The sequence below is a fragment of the Serpula lacrymans genome, assembly GCF_000218685.1.
Source record: "Serpula lacrymans var. lacrymans S7.9 unplaced genomic scaffold SERLAscaffold_2, whole genome shotgun sequence".
Taxonomy (NCBI): Eukaryota; Fungi; Basidiomycota; class Agaricomycetes; order Boletales; family Serpulaceae; genus Serpula; species Serpula lacrymans.
The window spans coordinates 3227443-3248186 of NW_006763291.1; the positions used below are offsets into that span (position 1 = coordinate 3227443).

The following is a 20744-nucleotide window of genomic DNA, read 5'->3' on the forward strand; positions in this document are numbered from 1 at the left end:
ATTGAGACACCTTTTTGTTTCACCAAAAACTCACTTCACGTGCGATAGAAATTCTCAAATTATGTACCCTTATGCCATTGTGTTTACCATACTTAATCATCACATGGAAGAACTTCTTCTCACTAAAATTAAAGTGCCTCCTCAACACTTTTCTGTAATAAGATAAAAATCCAAAGCCCAAGGAATTGCCCCAGGATAGTTCTCTATCCACTTGATACTTTCTGTTTTGTCTACCAAACTTGTCATACAATGTCATCTAACATTCCTTTGTTCAAAATCCACACCAACTGTTACGATAACACAATTTCCGGACATCTCCTTTCCTTTTTATTCTCCGCTTTAAACTTTATACTTTAAGTGCCACGTGGCATTTCCCTTTCTCGCGCCGCGTTGCCTTTCTTTTACTTTTAGACTTAACTCTCTCACGCAGTGGAGCTGGCCATACGGGCTAGACCCTATGACATCATCAGCCACTGCCTTCATCAACTGTATAGTACACATGTACAAACAAACCTGTAGTAGTATATATACCCCAATAGATCCAGGAGACTCCTCAGCGAGTCCTCCTGTTGTATACCAACAAACTCTCTGCAGCTTAAGGGGTAACCACTCCCTCCACATCTTCCTTATAGTGTGTTCTTGTGTGCGCCAGAGTAACTAACTCTTGGTTGTTACATTAGGACTCGCTCTTTCTACTCTCTCGCATGTTTGTGCAAAAAGTCCCACTGGGCACCCGGACTCCAGGGTGAAGGAGATTGGTTAGCGGTTAGGAATATCCCACATAGCAGATAGGTGCGCTCCTAGCGACGGCCTTGTAGTGCTTCGGGAGAAGAACGCAAACCTTCGATACGCGGCCCCCAGCGTTAAGGGGAGTACCTTAGCTCAGCAGTCGGTGTGGAACCACTGTTGATTAGATTTAGAATACAAACTTTCACTTTCAAATACCTCTGACCAGGCCGGGCACTTGCCTCCGCCAGTCTGGAGAAGGGTTGACAGCTTAACAAGCGGACCACCCCCTGACAACCGTTCGGACCAGGGTTTATTACGTTTACATTTTATATACATTTTCAAATACTATAGTGTGGGTAGTCGGAGATTGAGATCCGATACTCAGCTGGGAAGAGGTTGATCCGCAGATAGCAAGCGGGGACCCCCAGTTACCTATTTTTACGTTACCCAAAGAGAACAAGTCGACATGTCGTCGCAACCCCAAGATATGAATGCGCTACTGCACGCAATGCGTGTGCAGATAGCTGAATTAACCTCGCAGCTCGCCGAGATACAGGCCAACCCCCCTGTAGCAACCCCCTCGGTGGAAAAGAAATTCAACAAGAAAGTCGAAGTCGTCGCTGACCCTGGCGCCTTCGAAGGAGACCGAGCGCGATTTGCCGAATGGTGGATCAAGCTCCAGATTTGGGTCAAGGCGAACTGGGACGCTTTCGCCGACGATTTTGAGGTAGCCACTGCGGTGCTATCTCGCCTAAAAGGACCTGTGGCGGGTCGATACGCCCAAGTAAGACTCCAGGAATGCTACACCGCGGGTGTGTGGCCCACCTGGGACGATCTCAAAACCTAGATCGAAAAATATTTCAAACCGCAAGCTGAGCGTGACTGGGCGCGCCAGCAAATCCGTTCCTTCAAACAAGGAAACATGAGGACGGATGATTTCGTAACCCGGTTCCTGGCCCTCTCAATCCAAGGGGGTCTTGGCAGTGAACACGCAGTGGAACTGCTAGAACGCAATGTGAACCCTCGCATTGCAGAACAGATCTATCTGCAGGATACACGAAGTGACAACTTGGCCCTGGCGGCTGAGGAAGTACGACGAGTCGGTAGAGCCATAGAGCTCTACACCATGCACCAAGGTGGCGGGTCCACCAAACAAAACAACATACCCCAGAGGCGCCCTGGGTCATCAAACCAACATCATAATCACTCTCACGGGTTCAAGCCGTTCGGGCTGCAGCCAGGACAGGGTGCTCCCATGGATATCGGCGCGGTCCAAGGCGGACAAATGCGCAGATTCAAGGGCAACTGTTACAACTGCGGCCAAGAGGGACACATGTCCCGAGACTGTAGAAACGGGGCGCAGGCTGCCCAACAAAAAAATAATCAAGGGCGCCAGGCGCGCCAACTAGAAATCGAAAAGCCGGACGATCGGCTCAACTCTTTGGCCGGTCGTTCTTACGACGAAATCCGGGCCTTCTTCTATGACCAACAGGTCAACAAAATGAAGGCTCAGGGAAAAGAATTAGGGGCTTAGGTCACTTGGGTGCCTTAGCTCCTGGTAAAAATGAAGTAAACCACAACAAAGTGGCCCCTGCTCCGGGGTGTTGCACGAGCAATAACGGAATGACGGGGATGGCTCCCCAATTTGTAAATAAATTTTTAAATTTGTTATCAGAAGTATGTACTTGTATGAAGAAATGTAACTGTAATATTTATGATACTACCGCTGCACCAGCGTCTCCCTTGGAGCGTGGCCCCGGCGAGACAAACACTAGGGTGCTTGATTCTGGTAAAACAAAAATAGAAAAACATGTGTCATTCAAAATTTCTTCTTCTTCTTCTTCTTCTTCTTCTTCTTCTTCTTCTTCTTCGGAGCCACCCTTTCCCGAAATCCCAAGGCGTGTGTTGATGCGCACATATTTATTCCAAAAAGAGATCCGTTTAGACGTTGGCGTGGAAAACCTTGCCAGGGGCAAAGTACACTCAACGAGCGCACTGCTTGATTCAGGCGCTAACGGGATCTTCATAGATCAGGTCTGGGCGGAGCAAATTGGACTCCCCCTTGTAAAATTAGAAACGTCTATTCCCGTCTATAACGTTGACGGTACGCTTAACGCAGGTGGCTGTATTACACACAAATGTTCTTTTGTGGTCGAATACCAAGGACACAGAGAACGAGTCACTGCCGAGGCTACCCAACTAGGGAAGATTAATTTAATCTTAGGCTGGACCTGGCTATTTAAACACAATCCTGAGATCAACTGGCAGACAGGGGTTGTCACATTGTCACGTTGTCCCCAGGAATGTGTAAACTTGGGTAAACCAAATCATGTCCGTCACAATGAGCGTCTCGAAACGTTAAACGCTAGTCACGTTTACGAGCTCAGATCTTTAGAAAAGATCGACGATGACGATGATGAGGTAAAACCTGAGGAAGAGATTAAGAGGCTGGTACCTCCCGAGTACCACGACTTCTGGAAAGTCTTTTCGAAACACAAATCAGAGCGCTTCCCAGAGGCTAAGCCTTGGGACCATGCTATAGATTTGAAAGACACCTTCAAACCAAGGAAGGGACACATGATACCGCTCTCTGCTCCCGAAAGAGACGAGGTATCTAGTTTCATAGACGAACAACTTAGGAAGGGTTACATCAGACCTTCCAAAAGTCCTATGACGTCCCCGGTGTTCTTCATTCCTAAAAAGGATGGTAAAAAGCGAATGATTATGGACTATCGTTACGTGAATGAGCACACGGTTAAAAATGCGTATCCGCTGCCTTTGATTAGTCAACTGGTGGACAAATTGGCTGGCGCCAAAATCCTGACAAAGATGGATCTCAGATGGGGGTACAACAATGTACGAATCAAAGAGGAAGATGCTTGGAAGGCCGCATTCACGTGCCACCGAGGATCTTTCGAACCCCTTGTTATGTTCTTTGGGTTGACCAATTCACCGGCGACCTTCCAGAGCATGATGAACGAGATCTTTGCGGATATGGAAAACTGTGTCGTCATTTACATTGACGATTTATTAATATTTACAAAGTCGGACGATGAGGCTGAGCATGACAGGATCGTGCAAGAAGTCCTTCGACGCTTACAGGAACGGGACCTATTCGTTAAACCCGAAAAATGTAATTTTAAAGTGAAGGAAGTAGACTTCCTCGGTATGATCATAGGCCAGAATGGAATCAGGATGAACCCTGAGAAAGTTCAAGCTATTTTGGAATGGCCAGAACCTACTCGCGTCAAAGGAGTTAGGGCTTTCCTAGGCTTAGGTAATTTCTACCGAAGGTTTATTGAAAACTTTGCAAAAATCACGAGACCGTTGAACGATCTCACCAAAAAGGACCTTGTTTGGCAGTGGGGCGCCAAAGAACAGGAAGCTTTTGATAAGCTTAAACAGGCATTTACAACAGCGCCCATATTGGCATTCCCTGAATTAGACAAAGAGTTCCGGCTAGAAACCGACTCTTCTGACTTCGCCACTGGGGCTGTTCTATCAATCAAAAGCCCTGATGATCTTTGGAGGCCTTGTGCCTATTTATCACATAGTTTGTCGCCTACAGAGCGCAACTATCAAATATACAACAAAGAGATGCTGGCCATCATTAGAGCTTTAGAGCACTGGCGGCACTACTTAGAAGGTGCTAGGCACCAATTCGAAATTTGGACCGATCATAAGAACCTAGAGTACTTCATGACGGCCCGAGACCTGAACCGGAGACAAGCCCGCTACGCGGTGTACTTGTCAAGGTTCAATTATAAATTAATTCATAAGCCAGGAAGCTCAATGGGGAAAGCGGATGCTTTATCTAGAAGAGAGGATCATGCCAACGGCATTGAAGATGACAACAAAGGTGTCACCCTGATAGATCAATCAAGGGTTGCCAATGTTAGAATCGGGCAAGATTCCGCTCTCCTGGAAGTCTTCAGGAAAGACATCTCCCCAGAGGAAAAGGCGCGCCTTGATGGCAATGAAAACTATTCATGGAAAGACGGGCTCTTTCATTTCAAAAACAAAATCTATGTGCCTGAGTCCGCAAGGATCAAGGCAATAGATAGACATCATGACACTCCAGTGGCTGGGCACCCTGGATGGCAACGAACAATGGAGTTGATCTCCAGAAACTACATGTGGCCGGGCATGGTCAAAGACATACAGGAATACGTAAAATCCTGTCTGAGATGCGCCATGGCCAAGAATTCCCATCAACCGCCGGCGGGTAAACTCATGCCGAACCCGATACCAGCTGGCCCCTGGCAGGATATATCGGTGGACTTCACGACGGATCTGCCCGAGTCAAACGGGTACGATTCAGTAATGGTGGTAGTAGACCGCTTCTCCAAAGAAGTGGTATTCATACCCACCAACAAAACCATCACCGCCGCCGGTACGGCAGACCTATTTAAGGATTTCGTATGGTCCATCCATGGGTTACCAGAAACGGTAATCTCCGATAGAGGACCACAATTTGCTAGCAAATTTACAAAAGAATTATGCCGGATGCTGGGCATCAAACCTAAGTTATCAACGGTGTTCCATCCGCAAACCGATGGACAAACGGAGAGACTCAACCAGGAGTTGAAACAGTATCTCCGGATATTTATTAACAACAGACAGACAGATTGGGCCAAGTGGCTAAAGATAGCCCAGTTCTCTTATAATATTAAACAGTCGTCGGCTACAGGAAAGGCACCATTCGAGGTTACTAGATCATACCTCCCCAGAATGGGTGTAGAACCTGGCAAAAGCAAAAACGAGGCTGCTGGAAACATGGCAAAAGACATGAAGTCTGTCTTGGACGAAACGCGCAAAGCGCTATTTAAAACTGCGGAGCAGATGAAAGACAGGGCAGAGCGTAGACGCTCTAAGGCCCCTGATTACAAGGTCGGCGACCTGGTCTGGTTAGACACCGACCACTTGAAATTAAAAGACCGGCAGTCTAGAAAACTGACCGAAAAGTGGATTGGCCCTTACCGAATTAAGGAAGTCAAACCTAATGCGGTGGAGCTGGAACTCCCAAAACGAATGAGGGTGGTACCCACGGTTAACATTAGCCGTGTGAAACCCTACAAAGGACCGCTGCCGGGACAGCGCGTAGACCGGCCCGGTCCGGTAGTAGTCACCCAGCAAGGTGAAGAAGAGTTCGAAGTCGAACGGGTGGTAGAAGCACGCTTGAAGCGTGGAAAATTAGAGTTCCTGGTCCTATGGAAGGGCTATGGAGACGAGGACAGAACGTGGGAACCAGAATCCCATCTGGAAAACTCCCGCGACGCTGTTCGCGAATTTTATTCTAGGAATCCCTCAGCTCCCAGGAAGCTTAGAGGCATGGATTCAAACCTTTTTAATTCCCTCTTTCAACCTATGCCCGAAAATTTTACCACTACCTCTGGAATTTGGTCTCACCTGGAAGTCGAGCCTTAGAAGGGGGGTAGTGTTACGATAACACAATTTCCGGACATCTCCTTTCCTTTTTATTCTCCGCTTTAAACTTTATACTTTAAGTGCCACGCGGCATTTCCCTTTCTCGCGCCGCGTTGCCTTTCTTTTACTTTTAGACTTAACTCTCTCACGCAGTGGAGCTGGCCATACGGGCTAGACCCTATGACATCATTAGCCACTGCCTTCATCAACTGTATAGTACACATGTACAAACAAACCTGTAGTAGTATATATACCCCAATAGATCCAGGAGACTCCTCAGCGAGTCCTCCTGTTGTATACCAACAAACTCTCTGCAGCTTAAGGGGTAACCACTCCCTCCACATCTTCCTTATAGTGTGTTCTTGTGTGCGCCAGAGTAACTAACTCTTGGTTGTTACACCAACCCCTCTTCGCAGACCCTTGTCCCAAGCACCTTTGATCTACAAGATCAAGAGGATTCCTATCCCAGAGAATTCCTCAATCTCATACACAACCCTCCCATTGCAGTTCCCAAACACTGGCACTGCCCTAACCTCTTTTGCAAAATCCCTTGTCCTCATACATTCGAACCTCTCCCTGTCATTGCACCATCTTCAAACATTCCAATCATTATTATAGAATGTGACATGACATTGGACACATACCTTCCAGGGCTAAACATCTGGGTAGTACAATCACAACCAGAAATTCCCATTTCCAATGGAGTATTCTTCTGGACGCGTCTCTACGGACTCGTAACTTTCGTTACATCCCCTACCCTATTCAATTCCATGACTACCCTGGTTTGCTGGAACACCTCTTCTGAATTGGTAGCGCTCGTTTTAACTCCAAATGAATGGTACGGAGAAGAGCTTCCAGTGAGGGAGAGTGCTTTACCCCAAAAATCATCTTTTTAATGTGTTTTTGAAAACGATTGATGGCATTGATCTTTTGATCGATTACCGGTTTGGCATTACTTCACTACCGGTCAAACCTCATACGAGAAACTCTATTATTATAAATCCAAATTACCTCATTGACAAAATATTCCCTTCAGAACTCTAACAGACCTTTCTATCGCGCTGCAAAGTAGCAGTCGTCCCACCCACCCTATGCAGCTCGCTAACCATCAAAACATAGGTCCCCCGTTCTTTTTCTTTTCTCTCCCCGTTCTGCCTAGGGAGGGCGGCACGTTCTTGCCGTCACCCATTCCCGCGTCAAATCATTCAGTTTGCTTGTTTGCGCACGATTGTTAAATCTGTCCGTAGTGTATCCATACACACATCAATCGACTTTTTGCGGTTTATTCGAGCGATTTAAACAAAGACATCTGTTGTCTCCTCGCGTTAAGAATAGAAACTTCACGATGCGTTCACCAAACACGTGCCCTGTCACACTCTGTCACGCTTGACCCCACATTTCTGCCTGATAATCACCAAATGCCCTCTGGAGCATGGAGATTTGCTCCAGTCCATTGTGTATGGAGAGCAAATTTATGTGGGAATATGCTGTGGTTGTAGAGACACCAATTACATAGGTATTACTGGATAATTGCTCGGGACTACAATGTAAAGTTGCTTCACACTGTAAATTTATGAAATTGTACAATGATCAGCATGGCCAGCTTCTGAACATATGTACACAATGCCACAGGCAAATACTGAAAATCAAACAAGTTTTAGCACGACTGTGAAAAGGAACCATCGTGTGAAAAGGACTGGTAGTACACTGTAAGGTGTTCTACTTCTGTAGATTCTCCGATTAGAATATGCACAAATGTCTACTTATCACCGGATTTTCTTCTAGCACTCCTGATCGTTCTGTGTTAGTGCAAGTTAGTCATGGTTCAGTCCAATTGTTGTCACAGTATTGCTAGATGTTTATCCTAATAAATGGTATCCTCAACAGCTCAGTTGATAGCGACGAAAATTGTGAAGTTCGCACACCGACTCCAAGTAAACGACCCGCCCTGAGGACCAGTTTAGCGCAAGTTCGGAACACTGTTTCAGTTCATCATCTAATTCAACAATATTCCCTCGAAATCTCCCCACAACTCCTACATGAAGTTCACTCCCAAGGGCCGAAGACAAGGTACATCAAACTCCATAGCCAAAGTTTTCGTGGATATCTCTGTCTCGTGGCCGCGAAGAGCAATGCCTGGAAACTCCCTGCCCCGTCTCCGTTGTTGACCTTATTTGATATAAGGACAGTCAATATATCACTAGTAAGAGAAACTCCCTATTTTTGTCACCCATCAGTGGATTGGTAGACACCGAGACTTGGGACCGACTCCTGCTTGCCATGCGTATTACATCGTTTCGACTGGAGGGTTACAGCTATGCTTCTGACAAGCTACTATGCGAGACAAGGACCTTTGTAGGGTCTCGATACTTCTCGTGATCCATAATACACTCAGATCTCTAGTCTTTGACTCTTGTGTAACACGTTGTCGCCGCCATAAAGCCCAAACCTCCCTTCACAAGATCGTTCCTTGCTGGTAGTAATGATATGGAATTGATCCCGCAGTAACTGGGCAGTGGGCAGCATCATGATATATCACGCACCAGTGCAAGTTTTGTTTGAGCGCTTGAAAGGCTGTTCACCATTCCCAGCTTTCCATTCATTTAAACTACGTGTCCGTTACTCGTCTGTGGAATGGCTTTCACGATGCACAGAAAATCCTATCTATATGCTCTATTGCAGGTAACTTTGGCCATCCGAGGGCTGGCATCGCCAGTAGATGCTACTTTGTCTGCCCCTGTTGTCGATCTAGGCTATGCTCAGTACCAAGGATATATCGATTCAACGACTAATATTTCAACTTTTCTGGGTATGCGCTTTGCGGCGCCTCCCATTGGTATGCTTCCGTTCAGCCTCCTTTCATACCTAAGCTGATTTCATTTAGGTGGTCTGCGATGGCAGGCTCCACGACCTCCCGCTAATGTTTCCGGTTTCCAACAGGCTACTGTGGAACCGAACGAATGCTATCAGGCTCCAACTGGGACTGGCCCGACGAATCCTCTAGGAAGCAAGACGATCAGTAAGCGCGATGTAATTCAGTCTGAAGACTGCTTATTCTTGAAGTGGGCACCATTTATATTCGTTCATATAAAATTTAATCTACGTTTCTAGCGTGTATGTTCCTGGGAGTTTACCGGCAGCACCCGCACCTGGTGGTTTGCCAGTCATCGTATGGATCCATGGAGGAGGGTACGGATCCTGAATGGCTCACCTGATATGAGAAGAGCTTTATAACGCTTGTTTTCAGCTACATATCTCAAAGTGCAAGTATGTTCAACGGTGCAGATTTAGTTCAAGATTCAAAAAATGGAGTCATTGTGGTTGTCATTCAGTACCGTCTAGGCCTTTTTGGTACGTGTGCATACTCCTTCTGAACTGTTCTTTGTCTGATTTCTGGGGACGTGGAAAGGTTTCTTACCCGGTGCTGCTGTTAAAGCGAATGGTGCTTTGAACGCAGGTCTTTGTAAGTTTTGGTGCATTTTGAGGTGCATGGGCGCTAAACACTGACCTTGGCTCTTGGTATGCTTTAGTGGACCAAAATTATGCTCTTCAATGGGTACAGAGTCACGTAAGTAGTAGTATATCATATACATGGCGTATGTCATTAGCTTATCCACTTATGGGTGTTAATCTAGATCAGTACTTTTGGAGGAGATCCTACAGAAGTTACTATCGGGGTGAATCTGCTGGTACGTCTTTCAGCTAACACTGTTCCACCAGAATAAAGTCTATACTATCATACTTATATCATCGATCAGGTGCCGGTTCCGTTTTGCAACACATCGTTGCCAACGGAGGGAATACGCAGCCGCCGCTTTTCCGAGCTGTCATGACAAGTTCGACTTTTTTGCCTTCCCAGTACAACTACAGTGATCCAATTCCTGAAGTGAGGCAGCCCTTTTGTGATCATTGTACACCATTTCACCTTTGCTCTTATAGATGTTGTACAGTGAAGTTGTCTCGCAGACAAAGTTCGTTTCCACATCCTGCTGCTAGTGTTTCGTGAGGTGATACATGACGTGTTCATATCCAACCCACAGCTGCACCTCGAGCGCCGATACCCTCTCTTGCCTTCGCAACGCCAATACTAGTGTCCTCGAAACCATCAACACTAACTTCAATTTGAACGGATTTTTCGGTACATTTGTCTTTGTCCCTGTCGTTGATGGCACGTTCATTGTAGAGAGACCAAGTGTAACCATTGGCAAGGGGCAATTGAATGGAGTAAGCTTACTTCCCTCGCTGTCTGACGAGCTTGCTGAAGTAATCGTTATCTGCAGGAAGTCCTCCTGGCTGTAACAAACACTTTTGAGGGCACTGATTTTGTGGAGAGCAATTGGAGTGCCAACATTAGTGAATATGTAACAACGTTGTTCCCAGATTTCGGGCCTGCACAGGCTGCAGGAGCCGCTCAACAATACGGAAGCACAGGGACGGCGCTTGAACAAGCTATTGGAGCTATGGGTGAATGTGCGATGAACATATTCTTAGGGCTATTTCTGCTCTAACGCTCTTATTTCTAGCCATCTTTATTTGCCCGACTTATTACTTGCTTCAAGCTTTCGGAAGTCGTTCGTGGAAGGTATCTTTTTTGCTGTTTTTCTTTGTAAAGTGGCATCTGACCTTTGTAGGGAGAGTTTGCTATCCCTCCTGGTGTTCACGCCGAGGATGTGCCATATTATTTCACGTCGTAAGTGCTCGACTCATTGTTCAGATTATACGAATTCATTAAACGGTTTCTATGACGCTGCTTTGAAAGGCAAAACCCAGCGTACAACAATACTCAATTTATCACTGCTTTCTCGCAATCCTTTATTGCAGTCGTACAGTCACTCAATCCGAATGCAAAGTTCGACGGGTCAAATATCACGCCTCTCTGGAACGCCTGGAGCGCCAACAATACAGAGATGTTATTTAACGAGACTGAAGCAGGTGCACCAGTTGTACAAACCACAACGACGGATGATGCTCTACTTCAGCGGTGCGCGTGAGTGTCCTAGTTTAATATACTCACCTATATTTCGAGTTGCACTTAACTTGCGTATTCAACGTGTAGATTCTGGAATAGTGTCTCTGCGTACACTTCACAATAGAGTGATGTGCCTCTTACGCCACGATAGCTGATATCTCGACGATCGTGACCATGGGTACATTGTAATATATTAGATCTCTAATAAGTGCTATGGTATATCATGTGTAAAATGAACTATTACTATTTGTCGTGAAGGACGCCCCCGTGAGTTGACGCGTCTGGATATGAGACTACTTTATGGTAAGCTCTGACGCAGAAGGTTGGCGAGACCTCAGAGATTGGGTTGGGAGGTGGGCACTGAGCTATGTAGTATGTTGCCTTGAGAGTTGCCTACTAAGAGTATTTACACGTGACTATAAGCGCGTGGCTTTTTCGCGACAAAACTTTGACCTGTTAGACAAATCCAGATAGCGGGTTCTAAAATCATCCTCATGGCTGGGCGCAGGTCCCTATTTGAGGATACTAGGCAGGAGCCATCTGCCTCTCACAGCCAAGGTATGATATTCTTTGTGTTGGGTCCACTTCTGCATCTGACCTCGATGCATCATATTGCGAAGTACTACGACGTTCATCGAGACGCTCGAGCAGCGTACCTGCTCAGGGAAAAAGGACTTCGAAACTGGGTGAGTGGTTCGTTCAGCTATTCCTGGTATACACGAACTGATTGCATATCTGGAGACCAGACTGTATCTTGATGCCCCCAAGCCCCGAGTCAAAGAAAAGAAGTGAGCGCTCTTGTGGCATCTGTCAATCAGGGTACTCAGACATCATTACCAGAATACTCTACAATGGGTCAGCCTACTAGTACGGAGGTACCTAGCAGTAAGTTGACATCGTCTCAAGCTAGTGAGTAGTGAACGTGATCCGTTACGGAGAAGGAAGTCTCACAGGTTCTCCCAGCACCATCACGTAGATCGCAAAGGACACCCAGAAAATCACGACCTTCATCTTCAAGAGGTTACGACCCACATTCTCCTGGTGACGAGGCTAGTCCTCCCAAGAAGAGGCAGAGACGGGCCACCTCCACTCCCCTTATTCGCACTTCTAAACAACCCACTAAATTAGCGGCTGCACTTGCAAATAGCCGTCACACACGAAATTCTTCCATTGGATTGCTCACCCCATCGTCGTCCATGGATTCTCTACCTAGTCGGGCATCTGCTCGACTTAGAGGAAAGATCCATCCCTACATTAAAACTCGGACTCAGGATATATATGCATCCTTAGCTGCAGAAAATAGCGAATGCAATGGATCCCCGCAACCAGCGCAGAATATTACAAGCGGCATAAATGAATTGCAAATTGCAAATGTAACGCTTTCCCCATCTCATAAGAGGACATCAGTATCCAAAGCAGCCGAAACTAACGGAGACCACGTTCGAGCATTGATCATGGAACAGTGGGCGAGGGCGAGGTTATCTCAAGGATCCACGCTAGACATATCAATGGAACCTACCGATCAGTTACTCGACTCACCTAGGTCTACCCAACCAAACGGCACCGGTTCTGTGTTGTTACCAGAAGCGATTGATACTGGCGCTCGATACAGCCCACCTGAATCTTCATGCCCGTCACTTTCGTTTCCTGATACGGATACATCATTCATTGTCGAGGAACAAGAAATTGAACCTACTGAAAACGTTGATAGGATTGTAGTTGATGAATCTACACAAACTCTCAGGACAGAAGTTAACAGTCCATTACGTGCTTCCACTGGTGTTCAAACTACACTTAGTATGATGACGACTCCTCTGCGTGTTGTTCGTTCACCAGGTTCTCGTCATGCAGACCACTCTGTCCACGAGCTTAGCTCGCCTGTGGCCGGACCCTCAACCAGTCCACTGCATAGTGCAATAGACTCTGATGATTCTTTCGACTTCCGTATGCTTGATATGCCTGAGGTTGTTTCATTACCGTGGGTTCCTTTGGACTCTCGTGAAACAAGGGTTTATATCCCTTCTTCCGTTCATCAGCTCGTCAACAGTAAGTTCCCTTTCTCATCATATCCAACAAGGGTCAAACTGTCGCTTATTATCTATAGACATGAAGCATGAGCTAGAAATGGAGGGTAGAGCACGCCGAAAAGCTGAAGATTTACATTTGGAAGAACTGCGTAAAAGGGTTAAACTAGAGGTTATCATGGATAGTCTGCGAAACGATTGCGCTAGGCTTGTATCGTCTCCCACATTCTCTACCGTTTCCCCATCACTTCCCTCGTTCACTGGCCCTCCTCTACATAGTCCAACCGTTCCAGACATGATCAGCTCAAACCAGAACTCTTCAGCCATAGAACAACACAAGGGTAAATCTCAAACCGATGATACTGCTCCAGTGCCCAATTTAGATCAAACAACGGAACCCAGCATTGGCGGAGGCCAAAGCGATTCGATGAGCCAACAGAACGATGGCACTGCCTCGCAACATTCTCCAATTTCCTCGCCTACACCAAGCACCCCTTCAAAAGCTCAGCGGTTACTTGCAGGCAAGTTCCTTTTGTTATCTTTTTTGTTGCCTACGATGTAAGCGCATGCCCTTTTATCAGTCATACAGGACAATATCAATCGACTCGTTCCCTCCGCGCCCCACGACGAAAATGGCGATGCCTTAGCAGACTCGTAGGATTCGTTCTTTAAAGATGAATGAACATGTATTGATGCACTGTGCTTTGTATTCCTAGGAATCATGTGCCATCATCAAGCATATCTTGACATTCCCATACGCCCTTATGGCGACCGTAAATATTCTCCTCACAAGTCCTATACGCACTCGCATACCATCAACTTCTCCAGACCGGACCAGTCCTCGTTTTTACTGGTATACCAATTCATCTTTCAAATGCATTAAGATCGCGGCCTGGAGCTGGACTGTTAAACACTACATCCACTATAGTCGATGTGCTAGTTTTACTCGCCATGACTACTATTCAATAGACTGGAATATGTTGTAACATTAAGTAGAACATTTGCTCCTCGAGCACGAAAAGGATTGAACCTGTTATACCAGTGTTTGACCAAAGGCAACTCGTTATCAGGGCAGCGAACTTGAGGGACACGAGAATAAGTAGGAGGTAAGCCCAACAGTCAATAAATGAGACTCAAGATTTGGAGAGCAAAAAAAATAAGAGCAGAGGCGCGCACCTGATGCTGTCTACTGGCATCGCCTCTTGAGCATAATGGCATGGGATAGATCGTACAGACTCGGCATGATGTATATCAGAGACGAGATGCGGGGCATCACTGTATGTCCGAGGTATCATTGCTGGATCATGAATGTTGGTCTGCGTCTGTGGCGGATGTTCTAACAGCGATCGTGGTTATTCAGCTATCAGCCACAAAGGGCTATGTGAACGCTGATACAGCGATGATAGAGCTTTCAACTCGTACCTATCTGATAACTGTCAGTCACAGAGGCGCAGTGTTTAACCGCTCTGGGATAAATTCTTGATCCAGTCACTAAGATCAATGTATGGAATAAAGGGAATCGTATCCTAAACACGGTTGGCACCTTGTTCTTATTTTTATGGTTATGGTGCAGCCCTAATGAAACCCACTCTATATCATTTCATCACACGCATCATGTGCAGAGCCCTCTTTATCATGATATCCAGCTGAGATATATCAAAAGAATTCGACACCAAGTCTTTATATACAGTACCAATAAGCAGATTCTCTGTCTCTGAACACCTTTCATGTCTATTCCAATCATACCTTCTTCAGTCACACTGCCCTCGTTCGCGGATGTTTATGGTGAATCCAATTTGCTCCGCAGAATGACCATTGATAAATTCTACTTGCAGGCGCTGCACTTGTTGGTTCATGGGTAGCAATGGGCCTTTACGGACTTACGACGACACAGGCATGTCCCAGCTATTTCCAGTTGTTATCTTCGGCTCACAGGACTACAGGCATACATATATTGGGTTCACTATCCAAAAGATAGCCCATGGACAAAATCATTGGTGTGTTCACCGACATAAATGACTCATTAACCCTTGATGGCAGGATTAACGTCTTCTTTAGGTTGCATTTCTTTGGTACGTCCTAGCTGACTAACGCTAGCACCTTAACCTGACTCTGGACTGCTTCTGACATCAGGGTTTTGGGCACAATACACTCTATTTGCAGTATGAAGGCCTAGCCTCCATCCATGAATCGCTGACCTAACATATTTCTTCCAGTGTGTCATGCTACTTATTTCCACCTGGTCAGTTTCTGTCTCCGCTCCGTTGTTTCATTCTTGAATATGATCACTTACAATATAACAATTTTACGATTGCAGATAAAAGTAGAGTCAGACATTCTGGTAGCTCTCAGTAATATATGGTATGTTTTGAATCTATCGGGATTGGATTACTTTGTTGATTCTGATATATGTACAGGTCATTCAATGTATGTATCCCAGTAAATAAAGTCCCACGCCAGTCACTGAAGATATGGCTCGGACACAGGCGGCTGTTCTTTTATATGTAAGTCACCATCGTGGCTTTTAAGTGAAGGCCAAGCTAACTAACTGTGCTTTCTTGATTTCAAGATCATATCTTACATCACCGTGACTATGTGAGCGCTACCACACATAAAGCTCCCTTGATCTCATTTTATTCTTAGTTACTACATAAATATGATCTTTCAATGTGCGCCCTGTCAAGATTCTATTTTGCTGAAAAGTTCACCCCCACTGTAGTGAGCAGTGACCGCTTTCGCTGGTGGCTGACTGGAATACTTGTTTGTTTTCCTATCGATATATCGGCTAAGCTGACCTATTTTCCCAACAAGGCACTCCCTGCTTTATCTTTTCTTGGTTAGTATGAGATACCTTCAGCCTGTACCTTGCCTGCTAATTGAATGCTTCACACCAAACAGCTCTTGCATTAGGTTCGTGATTTTAACCACTTGAAAAGCATTTTCTTATCGACATATCAATGTATGCAGACACTTGTATCCACGGGTACGTATATATTTTAATTAAAACGGTAAACCTAACTGATATTGGCGATAGATTCATATCACCGACCGTCATTATCTTGTCGGAAATTGCTGTAAGACTATGCCTAAGAATTCCTGCGTCTAGGACATTTAGATCCTTCCAACAGCATGATACGATTATGCCTGGCTTTGCGCTGCAATGCGTTTCAGATGGATCAATCACCATATCCTTGTGTTTACTTTTGTACGGGAAACGGACGAGTTTTCAGAGGTAGACATCGTTTTATCTTTTCCATTGTGGAAACACAAGATTGATCGTTAAAACAGGACACGCCACATCCTAAACAACTTGATAATCTATGCTGCAAGCAGAGGTTTGATAACTTTGTGCGTAGCTCAGTCTCTTTCCGACGCTGTGAAACTTGAAAATTTACTACTAGACTGGTCACACTCGTCATGGTCCTTGCAGTATGTCCTCCGTTTTGCTACTTTATTATTTTCCTCACGGTCATCGCCAGATTGCTATAAACCCTGATCAAATGTGGTATGGTGGGATTCAATTCGCTTTAGTCGGCCTCTACACAAATTCTCTCATGACGATGTTGAACGCACGACGGCCATCCAGTGATACAACAGATGCGTCTCTTGAATATGGCATGAACCAAAAATCTCACTTTGGTGCGTCTGGTGGGAAGAGTGAGAATAATACTAGTGTGGACATTGTTGTAAAAAAGCCGGCGAATGTGGAGTTCATTGTGCTTGGCAGGAATGGGACCAATAACAGCGAATGATAAGGTAGGCTATGTGCTGGTTAATCGTAAATCACTTGTTCTTAGCTGATTATATTGGTGTTGCAGTTGAACGGAATTGAAGTCATCAGTGTAAATGTCATGCAAGGGTGGCACTGGCCCGACTATAGTTCCATAAAAAAAGTTATCTTCTCTCCAGTCCAGCATGCACTATCATTCAGATTTGCTACCATAATTTATTTTTAGAAGCTTGTATACTATCTGAATCTTTGAGTAGAGAAGACTGATAAAACCAGATAAACCAAACCTGGTCTCTGCTGAAGTGGCCATTGTTCTCCATGGAGCATAGCAACCACTCTCGCCATTGTACTCCTAGGAGTCTTTATACCTTAGCAAGTACCACCTCGACTATAAGTAGTAGGGGGTTTAGTATAGAAATACCTCAGTCGTTTCTATAGCCTCTCAGGCAGCGGCTGAGTTTCTCTTAGATCCATTAGGTTATGAGCCCTGGTGGCGCAAAAGCTACACAGGAAATAATTCTCATTTGAAACAGCAACCTCAGAACCATGACCACAGCACATGATACCTCTGCATGTCCAATTCTCACTGGACCCAACAATTTCCAGATATGGAAACTCCAGATCATCTCCAAGCTACATCGGGAAAAGGTTCTCCGAGTTGTTGCTGGAGAGGAGCTTAAGCACTCACCAGGAAAGTCCCACCCTTGGCAGCACTTGACAAAACCGGATAAACCTGGTCTCTGCCGAAGCAGCCATTGTTCTCCATGGAGCATAGCCACCACTCCATGGAGTAACCATTGTTCTCCTAGGAGTCATTATACTGTAGTGAGTAGCACCTCCAACTATAAGTAGTAGGGGGTTTAGTATAGAAATACCTCAGTCGTTTCTATAGCCTCTTGGGCAGCGGCTGAGGTATGTTACATTACATTTATTAGAGATCACCTTAAACTAACATCCATTGTAGTTTCACATAGGTAAATAATACAGTCGTTTCTATAGCCTCTCGGGCAGCGGCTGAGTTTCACTTAGTCTTATTACTTGAAAGTGCTAATAAACCTATGTGAAACTCAGCCGCTGCCTAAGAGGCTATAGAAACGACTGAGGTATTTCTATACTAAACCCCCTACTACTTATAGTTGGAGGTGCTACTCACTACAGTATAATGACTCCTAGGAGAACAATGGTTACTCCATGGAGTGGTGGCTATGCTCCATGGAGAACAATGGCTGCTTCGGCAGAGACCAGGTTTATCCGGTTTTGTCACTCCCACTCAAGTGCAACCGTAGTCCCATAGCTTTAGAGAATTTCCGGTGTTTTTCATGAGTGAGGGGTTTAGTGAGAATGTCTGCAACCATATCTCCTGTAGGAATGTATCTGATTACTGCCTCTCCCTTTGATACTAAGTCATCTTGGATAAAATGATATTTCCGTTGAATGTGTTTTGTGCTAGCACGGAACTGTGGATCTTGTGTAAGAATGATAGCTGCTTGATTGTCACATTGCAATGTTGTAGGTCCATTTTGAGCATGTCCAATTTCTTCAAAAAATGTCCGAAGCCATGCAAGGTGTTGTCCGGCATTGCTCAATCCAATGTACTCTGACTCCGTGGAGGATAAAGCTCCCATGCTTTGTCTTTTGCTTGTCCAGGAGATTGTTCCTCGGATGGTGATAAAGACAAACCCTGATGTTGCTCGAGACGTGTCTGGGTCTCCAGACCAATCTGCATCCGAATATCCATAGAAATCCATGTCCATGGAGACATCTGTGCCATCATATTGTAGTTCCATGTCCCTGGTTGCTTTCAGATATCGGAGGACACATTTTGCAGCTTCCCAGTGATGGCTCCTTGGAGCTGAGCTATGCCTGCTTAGTATTCCAACGACGTAGGCAATGTCTGGGCGGGTTCCGAGCATGGCATACATGAGGGAGCCTACAATTGAGAGGTATGACACTTGACGCCCTTCAATATGCATCTCGTGTTGCACAATATCTTCCCCTGGAGCATTTGCAAGGAGTTTTGATCCATGGGCCATTGGTGTCCATACTGGTTTGCAGTTCTTCATTCCAGTACGCTCCAGGACTGTGTCAATGTATTGGCGTTGCAATAGGGATATTGTTTTGTTTGAACAATCACGTTGGATTTCTATTCCGAGGATGTATTTTGCTTCTCCAAGGTCCCGCATTTTGAACATGGATTCGAGTTTGGCTTTTGTGATATCCATGAATTTCCGGGATGAAGCTCCTAGGAGGAGGTCATCTACATAGACAACAACAAAGCATATTTGTTTGTTGTCCCGGAATACATAGAGACATGTTTCTGCATTTAGTCTTGTGAAACTGAGCTCCTGGAGCTTGTGATCAAAAGTTTTGTTCCATATACGACCAGCTTGTTTTAACCCGTAGATGGATTTCTTCAATCTCCAGCAGTATCCAGGTTGGATAGGAACACCCCCTGGAGGAAGCATGTACAGTTCTTCTTCAAGTTCTCCATTGAGATAAGCTGTGAATACGTCCATCTGATCAAGTTCTAGGTCGTACTTTGCTGCCAGGGCTAGAATAATTTGGATTGACTCTAAGTTTGCAACCGGAGCAAAAACCTCCTGGTAATCAATCCCCTCCCTTTGAGTAAAACCTCGTGCAACAATCCAGAGTTTGTATCTCTCAATGTTTCCGTTTTGATCAAACTTGATCCGGAACACAGGTTTTGATGTGATGGGTTTTACTCCCTTCGGAAGTGGAACAGTGTCATATACTGCATTAGTATTGAGATTTAGGAGTTCCTCCTCCAAGGCAGACTTCCATAATTCTCCATCCGGACGTGATAAGGCTTCCTTTAGTGTCCTTGGAAGGTCTGTGTTAGATGGACCAGTACTTGCTATTCCGGCAAAGAATGTCTCCTCTGTATCAGATGTTTCTTCATGAACCTCAGGAGTGTTAGGTTTCTCCATGGAGTTGTCATGCTGCTCTTTTCAAGACTGTTCCTGATCTAGAGTCCTTTGATAATCTCGGTTTTTGTCTGCAGGACGGGTCTGGCAACTGCTTCTGCATACTCCTAGGACTTCAGCAGGCATGATTGCTCTTTTAGGAACTTGTGCAGGTACTCCAGGGAGTAGACACATTTGTGTATTTGTTGCCCCACTCACTCCTGAAGGTGTTGAATCACTCCTTGGAGGTGTTGGATGACTCCTTGGAGGTGTTGTATGCCTTCCAGAAGCTGATCCAATGGACAGGCTGTCTAGCTGTATTCGGACTTTTTCCACATCAGCTGGCTGTCCTCTCACTGACTGTAACTCTACTTTGGCTTTCCGTTCTGAAGATGGCCAGTGTTCAGGTCTTGGTTGTAGAGACTGTTGTGGAGGGTGTCTTAGCTGATCAGGTGCTCCCACTGCTCTCAGAACGTCTCCACGGAGGTATTGCCCCACTGCTCTCGGAACATCTTCATGCTGATATGGTTCCATTGCTTGTGGAACATCTCCTTGGAGATGTGGTTCCATTTGCAATTCATTTGGATCTCGGATCCGAGGGTCAGGATCATCCTCCTCCAATGTTTTTTGGTCTGGATAGTAAGCATTCTCTGGAATGAGTCCCTCCCACTGATCTGTGCTAGTGTCTGTGTTCCAGGGAGCAGTGTCATCCTTTTGTACCTTTCCGGATTCATTGAATATGACATGCCGACTGGAAAACACAGTTCGTTTTTCAGTGTCTAGGAGTTTGTAGGCTTGCTTTCCATGTGTGTAGCCAATCATTATGGCTTTGCGCCCCTTGGAGTAAAACTTCCCTTGCCTTTTGTCTTTCGGAATCAAGGCATATGCTTGGTGACAAATTATGACATTTGTTTATAGTATGAGAAAACATGCATTGGCCA

General features: G+C 45.6%; 3 protein-coding genes across 3 annotated transcripts; all 3 read left to right on the forward strand.

Moving 5' to 3' along the window:
• Positions 1-8802: 8802 nt before the first annotated feature.
• Positions 8803-11249, forward strand: SERLADRAFT_365952 (uncharacterized protein; the record flags this gene model as incomplete). The annotated part of the gene is made up of 15 exons (XM_007314147.1): positions 8803-8992; positions 9041-9218; positions 9268-9345; positions 9425-9507; positions 9566-9619; positions 9687-9724; positions 9792-9849; positions 9915-10042; positions 10096-10127; positions 10197-10419; positions 10488-10626; positions 10680-10738; positions 10788-10846; positions 10916-11143; positions 11213-11249. The coding sequence occupies 15 exons, from the start codon at positions 8803-8805 to the stop codon at positions 11247-11249; spliced, it is 1584 nt and encodes a 527-aa protein (XP_007314209.1).
• A 1661-nt stretch (positions 11250-12910) lies between these two features.
• SERLADRAFT_458383 (uncharacterized protein) lies at positions 12911-14475 on the forward strand (the record flags this gene model as incomplete). Its single annotated transcript, XM_007314148.1, has 4 exons — positions 12911-13171; positions 13230-13670; positions 13731-13803; positions 13866-14475. The coding sequence occupies 4 exons, from the start codon at positions 12925-12927 to the stop codon at positions 13894-13896; spliced, it is 792 nt and encodes a 263-aa protein (XP_007314210.1).
• Positions 14476-14539: 64 nt separating this feature from the next.
• Positions 14540-17160, forward strand: SERLADRAFT_458388 (uncharacterized protein; the record flags this gene model as incomplete). Its single annotated transcript, XM_007314149.1, has 21 exons — positions 14540-14684; positions 14772-14934; positions 14985-15043; positions 15093-15146; positions 15208-15221; positions 15283-15311; positions 15366-15391; positions 15467-15510; positions 15567-15576; positions 15636-15653; positions 15719-15744; positions 15793-15818; positions 15869-15985; positions 16048-16059; positions 16117-16132; positions 16184-16223; positions 16278-16381; positions 16438-16497; positions 16551-16578; positions 16629-16905; positions 16968-17160. 19 exons carry the CDS (start codon positions 14877-14879, stop codon positions 16899-16901), a joined length of 1014 nt encoding a protein of 337 aa, XP_007314211.1.
• Between the last annotated feature and the right edge of the window lie 3584 nt (positions 17161-20744).